The sequence below is a fragment of the Spermophilus citellus genome, assembly GCF_964194105.1.
Source record: "Spermophilus citellus genome assembly, chromosome: 6".
NCBI classification, from domain to species: domain Eukaryota; kingdom Metazoa; phylum Chordata; class Mammalia; order Rodentia; family Sciuridae; genus Spermophilus; species Spermophilus citellus.
Window position 1 is genome coordinate 121,009,495 of NC_138187.1, and position 17,675 is coordinate 121,027,169.

General features: G+C 35.0%; 2 protein-coding genes across 2 annotated transcripts in view; one reads left to right on the forward strand and one right to left on the reverse strand.

The window, feature by feature from the left end:
• USH2A (usherin) overlaps nucleotides 1-17,675 on the forward strand; it is a gene marked incomplete at its 3' end in the record, with an annotated part of 798,897 nt that overhangs the window by 394,542 nt on the left and 386,680 nt on the right. The gene's annotated exons all lie outside the window — the stretch shown is intronic.
• Nucleotides 13,501-14,124, reverse strand: LOC308651099 (translationally-controlled tumor protein-like). Its single transcript, XM_081297838.1, has one exon. The coding sequence runs from the start codon at nucleotides 14,043-14,045 to the stop codon at nucleotides 13,527-13,529; it is 519 nt and encodes a 172-aa protein (XP_081153964.1). The 5' UTR covers nucleotides 14,046-14,124; the 3' UTR covers nucleotides 13,501-13,526.

Here is a 17,675-nt window from a genome sequence, read left to right on the forward strand (position 1 = left end):
CTCAAACTAAAAAGTTTTTTCTCAGCAAAAGAAACAATAAGAGAGATAAACAGGGAGCCTACATCCTGGGAACAAATCTTTACTCCACACACTTCAGATAGAGCCCTAATATCCAGAGTATACAAGGAACTCAAAAAATTAGATAATAAGATAATAAACAACCCAATCAACAAATGGGCCAAGGACCTGAACAGACACTTCTCAGAGGAGGACATACAATCAATTAACAAGTACATGAAAAAATGCTCACCATCGCTAGCAGTCAGAGAAATGCAAATCAAAACCACCCTAAGATACCATCTCACTCCAGTAAGATTGGCAGCCATTAGGAAGTCCAACAACAACAAGTGCTGGCGAGGATGCGGGGAAAAGGGTACACTTGTTCATTGTTGGTGGGACTGCAAATTGGTGCAGCCAATTTGGAAAGCAGTATGGAGATTTCTTGGAAAGCTGGGAATGGAACTACCATTTGACCCAGCTATTCCCCTTCTCGGTCTATTCCCTAAAGACCTAATAAGAGCATGCTACAGGGACACTGCTACATCGATGTTCATAGCAGCACAATTCACGATAGCAAGATTGTGGAACCAACCTAGATGCCCTTCAATAGATGAATGGATAAAAAAATGTGGCATTTATACACAATGTAGTATTACTCTGCATTAAGAAATGACAAAATCATAGAATTTGGAGGGAAATGGATGGCATTAGAGCAGATTATGCTAAGCGAAGCTAGCCAATCCTTAAAAAACAAATGCCAAATGACTGCTTTGATATAAGGGGAGTAACCAAGGACAGGGTAGGGACGAAGAGCTTGAGAAGAAGATTAACATTAAACAGGGATGAGAGGTGGGAGGGAAAGGGAGAGAGAAGGGAAATCGCATGGAATTGGAAGGTGAGCCTCAGGGTCATACACAATTACATATAAGAGGAAAGGAGGGGTAAGAGAAAAATAATACAAGTGAAGAAATGATTTACAGTAGGGGGGTAGAGAGAGAAAAGGGGAGGGGAGGGGAGGGGAGGGGAAGGGGAATAGTAGAGAATAGGATAAACAGCAGAATACATCAGTCACTAGAATGGCAATATGTAAATCAATGGAAGTGTAACTGATGTGATACAGCAATCGGTATACGGGGTAAAAATGGGAGTTCATAACCCACTTGAATCAAATTGTGAAATATGATATATTAAAAACTTTGTAATGTTTTGAATGACCAACAATAAATAAAAATAAATAAATAAATAAATAAGATATATATATATATATATATATATATATATATATATATATATATATATATAAAAGAAAAAGAACATTAGTCAATATGGATGGCCATATAGGGAAGACAAGTGAGATCCAGCATCTCAGCCCTATTTTCAGGGAGATAACACACACACACACACACACATACACACATATATATGACAGCAGAATGCATTACAATTCTTATTACACATATAGAGCACAATTTTTCATATCCCCGGATATATACACAGTATATTCACACCAATTCGTGTCTTCATACCTGTACTTTGGATAATAATGTCTATCACATTCCACCATCATTAATAACCCCATGCCCCCTCCCCTCCCCTCCAACTCCTCTGCCCTATCTAGAGTTCATCTATTCCTCCCATGCTCCCTCTTCCTATCCCACTATATCCCACTATGAATCAGCCTCCTTATATCAAAGAAAACTTTCAGCATTTGGTTTTTTGGGATTGGCTAACTTCACTTAGCATTATCTTCTCTAACTCCATCCATTTACCTGCAAAGACCATGATTTTATTCTCTTTTATTGCTGAGTAATATTCCATTGTATATATATGCCACTTTTTTATCCATTCATCTATTGAAGGGCATCTAGATTGGTTCCACAGTTTAGCTATTGTGAATTGTGCTGCTATAAACATTGATGTGGCTGTATCTCTGTAGTATGCTATTTTTAAGTCCTTTGGGTATAGACCAAGGATAGGGATAGCTGGGTGAAATGGTGGTTCCATTCCCAATTTTCCAAGAAATCTCTGTACTGCTTTCCAAATTGACTGCACCAATTTTCAGTCCCATCAGTAGTGTATGAGTGTACATTTTTCCCCACATCCTCACCAACATTTATTGTTGTTTGCATGCATAATAGCTGCCATTCTGAGATGAAATCTTAGAGTGATTTTGATTTGCATTTCTCTAATTGCTAGTGATGATGAACATTTTTTCATGTATTTGTTGATTTATTGTATATCATCTTTTCTGAGAAGTATCTCTTCATGTTGATCAAGACTCATAATCATGTATACATCTCACCCTTGCCCCAATGTATGGATTGGGTTATTTGTTTTTTTGATGTTTGGCTTTTTGAGTTCCTTATATACCCTAGAGTTTAGTGCTCTATCTGATGTGTGAGGGGTAAAGATTTGCTCCCAGGATGAAGTCTCTCTGTTTACCTCACAGATTGTTTCTTTTGCTGACAAGAAACTTTTCAGTTTGAGTTTATCCCATTTATTGATTCTTGATTTTAATTCTTACACCACAGGAGTCTTATTAAGGAAGTTGGGATCTAATCCCACATGATGGAGATTAGGGTCTACTTTTTCTTCTATTAGACACAGGGTCTCTGGTTTCATTCCTAAGTCCTTGATCCATTTTGAGTTGAGTTTTATGCATGGTGAGAGATAGGGGTTTAATTTCATTTTGTTGCACATGGATTTCCAGTTTTACCAGCAACATTTGTTGAAGAGGCTATCTTTTCTCCAATGCATGTTCTTGGCAACTTTGTCTAATATAAGATAATTGTAATTTTGTGGGTTAGTTTCTGGGTCCTCTATTCTGTACCATTGGTCTACCAGTCTGTTTTGGTGCTAATACCATGATGTTTTTGTTACTATTGCTCTGTAATATAGTTTAATGTCTGGTATACTGATGCCATCTACTTCACTCTTCCTGCTAAGGATTGCTTTAGCTATTCTGGGTCTCTTATTTTTCCAGATGAATTTCATGATTGCTTTTCCTATTTATATGAGGAATGTCATTGGAATTTTGATTGTAATTGCATTAAATCTGTAAAGTGCTGTAGGAAGTATGGTCATTTTGATAATATTAATTCTGCCTATCCAAGAGCAAGGTAGATCTTTCTATCTTCTAAGGTCTTCTTTGATTTCTTTCTTTAGGGTTTTGTAATTTTCATTATATAGGTCTTTCACCTCTTTTGTTAAGTTGACTCCCAAGTTTTTTTTTGTTTTTTGTTTTTGAGGCTATTGAAAATAGGGTAGTTTTCCTTTCTGAGGATTTGTCACTGATATACAGAAATGTCTTTGATTGATGGGTGTTGATTTTGTATTGTGCTACTTTGCTGAATTCATTTACTAATTCTAGAAGTTTTCTGGTAGAATCTTTAGGGTCTTCCAGGTATAGAATCATATCATCAGCAAATAGTGCCAATTTGAGTTCTTTTTTTCCTATGTGTACTCCTTTACTTTCTTTCCTCAGTCTAATTTTTCCAGCCAATGTTTTAAGAACTATGTTAAATATAAGTGGTGAAAGAGAGCATCCCTGTCTTGTTCTAGTTTTTAGAGGGAATGACTTAAATTTTTCTCCATTTAGAATGATGTTGGCCTGGGGCTTAGCATAAATAGCCTTATGATGTTGAGATATGTTCCTGTTATCCCTAGGTTTTCTAGTGTTTTGAACATAAAGGGGTGCTGTATTTTCTCAAATACTTTTTCTGTGTCTATTGAGATGTTCATATGATTATTATCTTTAAGTCTATTGATGTAATGAATTACATTTATTGATTTCTGTATGTTGAACCAATCTTGCATCCCTGGGATGAATCCCAGTTGATCATGGTGCATGATCTTTTTGATATGTTTTTGTATTCAATTTGCCAGAATTTTATTGAGAATTTTTGCATCTGTGTTCATTAGAGATATTGGTCTGAAGTTTTCTCTTTTTTTGATGTGTCTTTGCCTGGTTTTGGAATCAGAGTGATATTGGCCTCATAGAATGAGTTTGGAAGTGCTGCCTCTTTTTCTATTTACTGAAGTAAATTGGAGAGTTTTGGTATTAGTTCTTCTTTAAAGGTCTTGTAGAACTCAGCTGTGTATTCATCTAGTCCTGGGCTTTTCTTGGTTGGTAGGCCACATAGGGAAAGCAAGTGAGATCCAGCATCTAAGCCCTGTTTTCAGGGTTCTGACAGGAGATTTTGATTTAAGTATGGGAAGAATTGGGGCAGGGGTGAGATGTATACATGATTATGAGTCTTGACCAAACTGTGGTCCGCTAGATCACTGTCAGTTCTGGTTCTGAGAATTAGCTCCAGAGATGTCCTTTGGAGAAGTTCTTATTACTCGAGGGGTCAATTTCCACATTTTACTCAGGATGTTTATCCATTGGACCCATGATCCTGGAAGGGTGTGGTGATTGGAAGCTTTTAGGTACCATTTCATTCTGGTTCCTGGAATGTCCCTGTAAATCTTACCTCAGTATTAAAAGGGAATGAGATAGAGTAGGTAAAGGCTTGAGGTCCTTGTTTTCTTGCTTGGCTGTCAGCCTCCTTCTATCTGGAGGCCACACTCAGGTCCTTTCACATGGCCTCTCTGTCTTGTAGATAGAGAACCTCCATTGTATTAAATCACCGCAGTCCTTTGGGTCTCTCTGACTTCTGCCAGCAGCTGAAGAAAATTATCATTGTCCTTGATAATTTTCAAAATTATCAAAATCCTTCATTGTTCATGGTTTCACTTTCCAAGCTCTCAGCTACCCATGAGTTACTGAGGTCCAAAAATATGAAATAGAAAATTTAATAAATCAACAATTTATAAGTTTTATACAACTTTTATAATAGTATATTGTTATGATTATCCTATTTTATTACTAGTAATCATTAATTTCTTACTGTGCCCAATTTTTAAATTAAGTTTTATCTTAGGCATATATATATATATATATATATATATATATATATATATATATGAAAAACGTGTTTATATAAGGCTTAGTACTTTCTGCTGCTATAGGAATCCACTGGGGGATCTTGGAATGTACTAGTATTGATAAGGGAAATTACTGATTCTGTTTTAAAAAAGAACAGGACTAAATTGGGCCCACAAACATCATCTCCTTTTTTCTATAAAAGATAATCACATACAAGAATCCCATATAATTCACCAGTTGCATTCACCATTCCTCATAGATGAGGAATTATAAAGGGTGAAGGTCAGTAGGAGTTAGTTATTCTTAGAATTCTTCCTACCATGAGGTTCAGAGACGGAATCACTCAAATATGACTCTTATTGCCTGTGTGACTTTGTTGAGCCTTAGTTTCATGGTAGAATGGTAATGACAGTAACTACTTCAGGGACTTAATGTGAGAATTCAATATGACAAGACATGTAAATATGATTAGCATAGTGCTTACAAGTTTTGTGAAAATAGCAAATGATCAATAACCACATGCTATTGGTTCTTTTAGTTGTAGAAATAATAAAATTCTTGTTATATCATAAAACATTCTCTTTAGGCATATACCTAAACTAAGTATTCAATTTAATTTAGGAAATATTTGTTGATCAACTTGTATGGACATCAGAGGTTGGAAGTTGCATGTATGATTAAAATAGTGTCATCCTCCCTCAAGCCCTTCTCAGTTCATTTGCATAGACACAAATATGTTAAACCAAGGAGAATAATCTCTTCTCTGAGAAATGTTCTATAACAGAATTAAGGACCAAAAATAGAGAGATTCAATCCATTCTGGAGAGAAAATGTCACAGAGAAAGTGAGATTTTAATGGACTTTAAAGTATAGTTTCAAAACTGAGGTCTACAGACCAGGTAAAAGAGTCAACAGGAAAGTAGTATGAATGTGCATTTCATGAAAATTAAATGCTGTGCACTTTAATATAATTGAACACCCTTGGTAAGCAGTAGGAAGCTGCTTCAAAAATGCTTGGAGATGTTGAGACATTTGAAATTTGTAGTGAAACAATGGAGAAACATTGAAAGATTTTTGGAAATTAAATAGTGTGAGCTAATTAATGTTTTAGGAAATAAATCATCCAAACATAACTTTATTCCCACGTAGTCAAGGCTGAACCAGTGTAGCCATCAACTTGAATAGGCAGGCACAGGACAAGTGGGTTTAGAACTTAAAATGCAGGAAGCTAATTGGACTTAACCCTACAGATGGCAGAAGGATGAGGAGGAGAGGAGAGAAAAGCATTATGTTTATTTGTTAACAGCTCTATTGTATTATATTTCTGTGCATTAGTCAGTGTAAAATAAAATCTGCTTATTTTAAATCCTTTTAAATAGTGTTTAAATATTTCCTGATGACACAATCTGCTCAAGTATTTACCCTTGGTGCAGATTTCCATTAACCTTGTTGTAGATACTAAGCCTAAAACTGTATATTTTTAGGGGCCTCAATTATGGAGTAAAGCCTAGTGACATCATTATAAAACCACATCTGGATAAGCTTTAGAGTCTTTGTCTTTCTATCCGATTTAGGAAATTTAGCGAACTATAGGAGAATACCACTATTAACAAACCTTGCCTCTCAGATTATTAGGCTGCCCTTTCTCTAACAATACAGGCAGAAAGGGATTAAAGCCCTAAAGCTGTAAATGATATAGAGAAATACCAAGTACACAGATATCGGAACTCTTGGGGAATTCATTTATAATGGATATATAAAAACAGAAAAGAAAAGAAGGCAGAAATCAAATTCACAGTACTCTTTATTCAGGTCTTTGGTTAACATTTTTTCATTGTTTTTAGAGATTCCATATGAATTTTTTGGTTCCCTAAAGGATAAAATTCCCTTGATATTTTTTATAAATTATCTTCATAATATCTCTGTATCATTATTACCAAAAATTTAATGCCCAATAAAGCTTAGATTATTTCTTATAGTCAAATCAATGATGAGACTTAAAACATTTTTTTAATTCATTCAACTACTGCATATCTAAAGTTGTAAATGTGTTTTACAATATGTTTGAATTTGTCTAAGGCAAAAGTTCAAGTGTTTCAAAAATAGTCATTGTTATTCAGGAAATATTCTTATTGGCCCATCTTGGGGCATACAGCCAACTTCAGACCAAAGAGCCCAAATCTGGTCACTAAAAGAGAAGAAAGAACCTACAGCCTTTGAGGAAATTATGGTGAACTAGAGTGCCATACAGATTCTAAATCAGGGCTCCTTTGTTAAACTTGCAGTTATTAGAATCCTACCATTGATAAAGCTCAGCCTTCCTTACCTACCTAAACATATTTTGTGCACGTGTTCGATGAATAAGTATCCTTAGAAATCCTACAGCTCTCTGACTCCCTGTGTTCTTCCTTTTGAGATTTTTTTCTGAAATTTACCTGTTTTCTTAAAATTGAATCTCTATTTATTATTATTTACCATTTTTAAAAAATTCTCAAATCTGTCACGGTATGTCTTCCTTTCCAAAAGCATAAATCAATTTTTAGATTCTTTCTCTACGTATTTTGTAGAAAAATTAAAAGAAGGCTAGTCATTCCTTTTGATTTTTCATCATCAGCATAAGGAAATCATCCCAGAGCCCTCCTTACACCATTAATAATGCATTGCCCCCTTGGTATCAGCTTTGTAGTTTAAGTCTAAGTAGCTTAAGAACTCGATCTCTATTCATTTCTGAGTATTCAACATATATACTTAAAAATATAGCCTGCTCTTTCCCAGCACTAAGAGGATTTCTGAAGATAAAGTGGTAAACTTCATGGAACCACTAAATCCTGAATTGTAAATTATCTTAACTTTTATTGTCGTTAGCTGATTTAAATCTCATGGCTGTAGAACTACTCATAAAGATAACAAAAAAGTAATAATAAATAGTATTCGAAAAATTTTGTAGACTTGCATTTTAGCATTCTTGAGATTGCTCCAAAATTATTTATTTTTCAAGCTGTACACATATACAACATAATTTAACAACTTAACATAGCAGTGAAATAAAATGTAGAATCTAATGAATATTAAGAGAAGACCAGTTAAATAAGTTATAGCTAATGACTAATACACATTGGGATATTACAGGAGTAATAATAGAATGAGAATGAGCAGACTTTATACATCGGAGAGTATCTTCACACTGTATTATAAAGCATTTGAATACAATAGTATACGGAGCATATTCTATACTGTTTTAACATTTGTACATTTAGTTGTATGTCTATAGACTACCTCTAGATGTATACATAAGAATTTAATAATTGGTAAGCTATAGGAAGGGAACTGGGTACTTGGGAAATAAGCGTAGATGAGTCTTAATTTTCATGTAGGTTTTTTGTATTTTTTAGATATTATACCATTAATATGCATTGATACATTATCCATTCAAAAACAAGTGAATTTTAAAAATAAAATATCAGTGGTTTCTTTATTTGCAGAGGATATGTTCCAATTGATGCCTGAGATTGAGGATAGTACTGAACTATGGTTTTTCATTTATATACATACCTGTGATAAAATTTAATAAATTAATCACAGTAAGATATTAACAAAAAGAAGTAATAATAAAGTAAAACAATTAAAATAATATGCTGTGTTAAAAGTTATTTAAAACTTATGAACTACTTATTCCTGGAATTTTCCATTTAATATTTTAGATTATATTTTCAAGTAACTAAAACTGTGGAAAATGAAATTGTGGATAAGGGGGACTACTATACTATAAAATGGTAAATTGAAATATTAAAAAAATGTATTGAAAAACAAAAGTTGCCCACAATATCACCTATCAAACATAATCAGTATAATTCTACTTCATTTCATTCATTCAAAATTTTCTGACTTGTTTTTTGTGAATTCATAGTGATATATAATTGAGACAGGCTGTTTCACAAATTGCTACTACTTTATAGTAAAGGAAACATATTACCAGTTACTAAATTATTTTCTAAATTGTACTTAAACAGCTCTACTGCATTTTATACTTGTTCAACACATTTAAGCAAGTCATTAAAATATTTGAATTATTTCTAATAATTCTCTCATATGAACACTGTAGTCTGAACATTATTTTATATAGATTTTGTGCCTGTGCATTTCTAATTCCTTAAAGTTAATTCCCCCCAATGTTTTTGTGTATTATTTAAAGTGATATATCCTTCCTGTTTTATAAATATTCTTTTTTTATTGATTATTTAAAACATTACATAGCTCATGATATATCATCTTTCATACATTTGACTCAAATTGTGTTTTGAACTCCCATTTTCACCCCAAATACAGATTGCAGAATCACATCTGTTACATATTCACATTTTTACATAATGCCATATTAGTGACTGTTGTATTCTGCTACCTTTCCTATCCCCTACTATCCCCCCTCCCCTCCCCTCCACTCCCCTCCCATCTTCCCTCTCTACCTCCCCTGCTGTTGTTCAATTCTCTCCCTTTTTTTCCCTCCCCCTTGCCCCTCATAACCTCTTATAATTTTATGTATCATTGAAGGTCTCCTACCATTTCCATATGCTTTCCCTTCTCTCTCCGTTTCTCTCCCCCCATTCGTCTTTGTTTACTGTAGACTTTTCCTCATGCTCTTCCTTCCTGTTCTGTTCTTAGTTGCTCTCTTTATATCAAAGCAGACATTTGGCATTTGTTTTTTAGGGCTTGGCTAGCTTCGCTTAGCATAATCTGCTCTAATACCATCCATTTCCCTGTAAATTCTATGATTTTGTCATTTCTTAGTGCTGCATAATACTCCATTGTGTATAGATGCCACATTTTTTTTATCCATTCATCTATTGAGGGGCATCTAGGTTGGTTCCACAGTCTAGCTATTGTGAATTGTGCCGCTATAATCATTGATTCAGCCGTATCCCTATAGTGCGCTCTTTTAAGGTCCTCAGGGAATAGTCCAAGAAGTGCGATAGCTGGGTCAAATGGTGGATCCATTCCCAGCTTTCCCAGGAATCTCCATACTGCTTTCCAAATTGGCCTCACCATTTTGCAGCCCCACCAGCAGTGTACAAGTGTACCCTTTTCCCCACATCCCCGCCAACACTTATTGTTGTTTGACTTCATAATGGCTGCCAATCTTACTGGAGTGAGATGGTATCTTAGGGTGGTTTTGATTTGCATTTCTCTGATTGCTAGAGATGGTGAGCATTTTTTCATGTACTTGTTGATTGATTGTATGTCCTCCTCTGATAAGTGTCTGTTCAGGTCCTTGGCCCATTTGTTGATTGGGTTATTTGTTATCTTATTGTTTAATTTTTTGAGTTCTTTGTACATTCTGGATATTAGGGCTCTATCTGAGGTGTGGGGGGTAAAAATTTGTTCCCAGGATGTAGGCTCTCTATTTACCTCTTTTATTGTTTCTCTTGCTGAGAAAAAACTTTTTAGTTTAAGTAGGTCCCATTTGTTTATACTTGTTATTAACTCTTGGGCTATGGGTGTCCTATTAAGGAATTTGGAGCCCGACCCCACAATATGTAGATCGTAGCCAACTTTTTCTTTTATCAGACACAGTGTCTCTGATTTGATATCTAGCTCCCTGATCCATTTTGAGTTAATTTTTGTGGATGGCGAGAGAAAGGGATTCAATTTCATTTTGTTGCATATGGATTTCCAATTTTCCCAGCACCATTTGTTGAAGATGCTATCCTTCCTCCATTGCATGCTTTTAGCCCCTTTATCAAATATAAGATAGTTGTAATTTTGTGGATTAGTCTGTGTGTCCTCTATTCTGTACCATTGGTCCACCTGCCTGTTTTGGTACCAGTACCATGCTGTTTTTGTTACTATTGCTTTGTAGTACAGTTTGACCTCTGGTATCGCTATACCTCCAGAGTCACACCTCCTGCTTAGAATTGCTTTTGCTATTCTGGGTCTTTTGTTTTTCCATATGAATTTCATGATTGCTTTGTCTATTTCTACAAGAAATGCCGTTGGGATTTTGATTGGCATCGCATTAAACCTATAGAGAACTTTGGGTAATATCGCCATTTTGATGATGTTAGTTCTGCCTATCCATGAACAGGGTACATTTTTCCATCTTCTGAGATCTTCTTCTATCTCTCTCTTTAGGGTTCTGTAGTTTTCATTGTATAAATCTTTCACCTCTTTTGTTAGGTTGATTCCCAAGTATCTTATTTTCTTTGAGGATATTGTGAATGGAGTGGTTTTCCTTATTTCCATTTCAGAGGTTTTGTTGCTGATATACAGGAATGCCTTTGATTTATGCGTGTTGATTTTATAACCTGCCACTTTGCTGAATTCATTTATTAACTCTAGCAGCTTCTTTGTAGACTCTTTTGGGTCTGTTAAGTATATTATCATGTCATCCGCAAATACCGATAATTTAATTTCTTCTTTTCCTATTTTTATGCCTTTAATTTCTTTTGTCTGTCTAATTGCTCTGGCTAGTACTTCGAGAACTAAATTGAATAGAAGTGGTGATAGAGGGCATCCCTGTCTTGTTCCAGATTTTAGAGGGAATGCCTTCAGTTTTTCTCCATTTAGGATGATGCTAGCCTGAGGTTTAGCATATATAGCGTTTACAATGTTGAGGTAAGTTCCTGTTATCCCTAGTTTTTCTAGTGTTTTGAACATAAAGGGATGCTGTACTTTGTCAAATGGTTTTTCTGCATCCATCAAGATGATCATATGGTTCTTGTCTTTAAGTCTATTGATGTGGTGAATAGCATTTATTGATTTCCGTATATTGAACCAGCCTTGCATCCCAGGAATGAATCCTACTTGATCATGGTGCACAAGTTTTCTGATATGTTTTTGTATTCAATTTGCCAGAATTTTATTGAGAATTTTTGCATCCAAGTTAATTAGAGATATTGGTCTGTAGTTTTCTTTCTTTGAAGTATCTTTGTCTGGTTTTGGGATCAAAGTGATGTTGGCCTCATAGAATGAATTTGGAAGAGCTCCTTCTTTTTCTATTTCTTGAAATAGCTTGAAAAGTATTGGTATTAATTCTTCTTTGAAGGTTTTGTAGAACTCCGCTGTATACCCATCCGGTCCAGGGCTTTTCTTGGTGGGTAGTCTTTTGATGGCTTCTTCTATTTCTTCCTTTGTTATTGGTCTGTTTAAATTGTGTGTGTCTTCCTGTCTCAATCTGGGCAAATCATATGCCTTAAGAAATTTATCGATATCTTCACTATCTTCTATTTTATTGGAATATAGGGTTTCAAAATACTTTCTAATTATCTTCTGTATTTCTGTAGTGTCTGTTGTGATATTGCCTTTTTCATCCCGTATGTTAGTAATTTGAGTTCTCTCTCTTCTTCTCTTCGTTAGCATGGCTAAGGGCTTGTCTATCTTATTTATTTTTTCAAAGAACCAACTTTTAGTTTTATCAATTTTTTCAGTGGTTTCTTTTGTTTCAATTTCGTTGATTTCTGCTCTAATTTTAATTATTTCTTGTCTTCTACTACATTTGCTATTGTTTTGCTCTTCCTTTTCTAGGTTTTTGAGGTGTTGTGTGAGTTCATTTATTTGTTGGTTTTTTCTTTTTTTGAGGTAAGAACTCCAAGAAATGAATTTCCCTCTTAAAACTGCTTTCATTGTGTCCCATAGATTCCGGTATGTTGTGTCTGTATTATCATTTGACTCTAAGAATTTTTTCATCTCCTCCTTTGTCTTCTATAACCCATTGATCATTCAATAACATATTGTTCCTTTTCCATGTGATGTAGGATTTTTCCTTCCTTCTTTTATCATTGATTTTCACTTTCATTCCATTATGATCAGATATGGTGCATGGTATTATCTCCACGCCTTTATATTTACTAAGAGTTGCCTTATGGCATAATATATGCTCTATCTTTGAGTAGGATCCATGTGCTGCTGAGAAGAATGTGTATCCACTTGATGATGGTTGATATATTCTATATATGTCAGTTAAGTCTAGGTTATTGATTGTGCTGTTGAGTTCTATAGTTTCTTTATTCAGTTTTTGTCTAGAGGATCTGTCTAATGGCGAGAGTGGTGTGTTGAAGTCACCCATAATTATTGTGTTGTGGTCTATTTGACTCTTGAACTTGAGGAGAGTTTGTTTTATGAACGTTGCAGCTCCATTGTTTGGTGCATACAAATTGATGATTGTTATGTCTTGTTGGTGGATGGTTCCTTTTAACAGTATATAGTGTCTTTCTTTATCCCTTTTGATTAACTTAGGTTTGAAGTTGATTTTATTCGATATGAGTATGGCCACTCCTGCTTGCTTTCGAGGGCCATGTGAGTGGTATGATTTTTCCCAAACCTTTACCTTCAGCCTGTGTATGTCTTTTCCTATCATATGAGTCTCTCGAAGGCAGCATATTGTTGGATTTGTTTTTTTGATCCAGGTTACTAGCCTATGTCTCTTGATTGGTGAGTTTAGGCCATTAACATTTAAGGTTACAATTGAGATAAAATCACGGTCAAAATAAATGTGCTCAAGATGACATCAGTTCCATTTGTCTTAAGTCCTGGTGTTGTGTGGATGACAAGCAGCAGCCAGTTATGATGACAGATGATAGGTCCAAAGTAACTGCCAAATTTGTTAACATTTCTCCATTTCTAAACCATCCTTAAAGAAAATCATATATGGGGTCACACCATCCTCACGGTAGTCCAGGAGAGCGACCATGCCATCTGGATTCATGTTTTCACCAATAAAGAACTGGTAATTTTTAAAATTAGCAAGGGTGTGCTTGATTTGTTCTGCAGCCCCTGTCATAAAAGGTTTTACTCTCTCTGGTCTCTGTTCTTCAAGTTTGCCTTTGATTGATTTCATGTAATCTTTGATGTACTTCTTGTATGCTTCTTTTGTGAAGCTGGTTTCCTGCAAGTGATGGTTCATGACAATATCAACACCAGTGATTACTGTGCTTTCGGTACCTTCGCCCTCGGGTCCTTCAGCGGAGGCATTTCCACCAATGAGTGAGTCATCAATGTTACCCTCGGTCCTACAGACCATCTTGCCCTCCACCTCCAGGCAGAACCCGTCCGCGATCTCCCTGATCTTGTAAATGTCGGAGAACATCTCATCATGGCTGATGAGGTCCCGGTAGATAATCATGATGGCGACTGGAGGGAGACGGCGGCAGCGCTAGCTTAGCAGGAGCCTGGAGCTCGAGCGATTGCTGTGCAGCCTGAGCGGCGCTCGGGGGGGAGGGGGGAGCGGGCAGAAAAGCTATAAATATTCTTAGCACACATTAAGTATGCATACTGTTTGCATGGAGCCTATAGTGTGTTTAATTTTTTTTTCTATTTATGTCATTTGCATTTTATTTTGTATGTGGAACTTTTTAAATTTAGACATTTTTGCTTATTCTTGTAGTCCAATCAAGAAATATGTTCCATCACAGTACCTCTTTAGATAGAAAAAGCTAAATTTTTCTGTCAGCTCAAAGTATAGAAAAATATTTCCTATGATAATTTATATTCTCAAGATATTTTTACATGTAGTAGTTCCTTTTAGTATTTAAATTACTAAGTGATATATAAGGGTTAAAATTTTTTATTCTCATTTTGGATATGAGGAAATAGAGATTCTGAAGTTAATTGATTTACCTGGAATCATAAAACTTGTTAATGGCATAGCTAGAACTAAAATTTTGATACTTTTGATAATATTCTGACTCTCAAATCACAAATCTCACCTACCTGTTTAAAATAAAAGAATGATGGAAATTTCCATTAAGTTATTAATTATATTCACTGGTGTCAAAATATTAATACATTGATGTTTTCATCACATTATCTTAATGTATTCTTAAAGAAAACATGTCAAAATGTCTCTTATTCAAATGTAGCTTCAGTTTTTAGAATTTAAAGCAAGCCTACTGATTTTAAATTTGAACTATCTAATATCATGCACTAATAAATTGAGGAGGTAGTGGTGTCAAATATAGGTCTGCAGAGCATTGTAGTCATACAAGAGGGGCGTAGTCTTTCAAGTTAGTAAAATAAAGTAAGGATAAGTAAACTAGAATTTTTATGACCTCTTTGCTGCATAGTCTCTTGTCATCTGTGAGAGAATTAACTGTAGACATGGAAGAAAAATATTTCCTTTTAACCCACTTATAGAAATTATTGGAGTATTAATTAACTAGGGCTGCCATGATGAAATATCACTGACTTCTTGATTTAAACAAGATGAATTCATGATCTTACAGTTTTGAAAGCTAGAAGTCCAAGACCAAGGTCCTCAGGTTTGGTTTCTCCTAAGGCCTCTCTCCTAGGCATACAGATAACTTTCTTCTAATTGCATCCTCATAAGTTCTTTTTGTATATCCAAACCGTTTTCTTCTTATAAGCACTTCAGTAAGACTGGATTGTGATCCATCCTAACAGTCTCACTTTAATTTAATGAACTCTTCAGATTTCCTATGTCCAAATTTGGTTACGTTCTAAAGTACTGGGGATTAGGGTTCTACATCTGAATTTTGGAGGGACACAATTTCCCTTAATATTAGGGAAAATGATTGTACACAAGTGCTCACCAAGGTATTGAAAATTAAACATATATATAAAGCTTTGGGGGAAGAAAGCCTAAACATTTAGAAATAAATAGTTTTTAAGAATGTTGCCTTTCCTATCAGAATACAACAGACTCTAGTATGGCAGTATGTATAAACGTGGATGTGTAACCAATGTGATCCTGCAATCTGTACACGTGGTAAAAATGGGAGTTCATAACCCACTTGAATCAAACGTGTGAAATATGATATGTCAAGAGCTTTGTAATGTTCTGAGCAAGCAATAAAAAAAGAATGTTGATTTTCCATTCTTTTATTCATCTACTTATTCACTTATCCATTTATCTGTCTTTACTGAGTATTATGATGAGACTGGGACAGAACAACAAGTTTTGACTAAGGACTGACCTGATACTTATGGACATATGTGGTGTGTAATTTTCCTCTTCATATTACTCTCTCTCATGTAATTTACCACACTCTACTAGAATTATGGGTTGACTGACTTTGTTGTTTCCTTCACTAGATTGTGAATGTTTTGATGACAAGGACTGTATCTTTTATTTTCTATCCTGAAGACATGGAAGGCTACGTGTACATGGAAAGAGAATGTGTTAGTTTTTCATTACTTTACCAAATATCCTGAGAAAATCAACTTATAAAGATAAAGTATTTATTTTGCCTTACAATCTTGGTGGTTTTCATCCATGATTCTTTGGCCTGGTTGTTTTGGGGCCTGTGGCAAGACCGTACATCATGGAAGGGAGCATTTAATAGAGCAAAGCTGTTCACTTCCTCTTGGGGAAATAAAAGAGAAAGCTGGAAGGGGAATGGAGTCACTTTCTTCTCTGATGGCATACTGACAATGACCTAAGATCTCCACCAGGCCCCACCTCTTAATGCTTCCACCACCTCCCAATAGCACCAAATTGAGAATTAAACCTTTAACACATGTACCTTTGAGGGAAATTCTAGATCCAAACTGTAGCAGAGAACAATAAATTTTGTTTACAGAATGAAAGCAAGAATCATTTTTTTAAAAATTCCATGTGAAAACTATGATGCCAAATTGATAGGGATGTTCAGAGACAGAATATCTGAAATGAAGACAATGGCTAGCAGAGAAATGACATGGGGCACAGGTTTCTCAAACATTGAATAAGTTTTTGCTTCCTATTTCCCTGTATTACAATAAATCAAGACGATTACAGAACTCATAAGCACAAAATTTGTGCAAAAACACAATTGCCTTCTTGTTGCTACAAATATGACACACTGATTATTTTAATGTCAAAAAATGGACATTTAAAAATATTCAAAGTAGCTATGTGGATAAGTTTTATGTAATTCTCTGGAAAGATTAGTACATATTTTATTTGAGAAGAGGAATTGCTATATTTTCCAGGTTGACCAAGAACTCCTGGGCTCAAAGAATCCTTCAGCCTGAGTCTCCTGAGTAGATGAGGTTACAGGTATCTACCAGTGTGCCCAGCCTTTTGGTACATAGTTTTAAAATAAATATTTATTTTACTATGAGTGGGAACTGTTGAATAAGTATGGGTAAATAAATCAAGATCTAGACAAGACTCCTGCTTTTTAGCTAAAAATTTCATCCACACATTTGCTATGCTTTCTATGTACAGTCAAACCAAGCCCAAGGGAAACAGTGTATTCAGTAGGATTTAGAAAAGTTTGTCTTAGCTAACACAACCATTGAAGGTTATTTTGTGATGATGATATTGTTGTATTGCCCTCTTTATTTTTCCTCTTTCGCTTTTGTGGAATTGCATACAAACCCAGCAACTCCTAGAAATATACTACCAAATCTGCAAATATTTGAATATCTATTTCATGTGGGAAGATTAGAAAGTCACTTTCTGCCACTTGTGTTGCTCTATTATGCAGAAAAATCAAGAAGATGCAGGTCATAAGTTCTATTAAGTTGAAACTCTGGATGTTGAAAAGAATATATAGATAATGTTAGGAGATTTCCCCTCTGCTGAATCATGGCTTTAAAGTTAAGCTTGGTTCTTAAAATATAAATCAAATAAATGCTTTCCATAACGCTATATTCCTATGGTGTAAACTGAACACCAACAAACTTTTGAGTAGAAATTTCTCAAATACAGCATTCTTAGGAAACTTTCTCTGGGAAGTTGGGGGAGTGGACGTTTTTCAAAATTCAAAGTTTGGCTTTCATATGTTTATATTTCTTTTAGTGGCAGCTG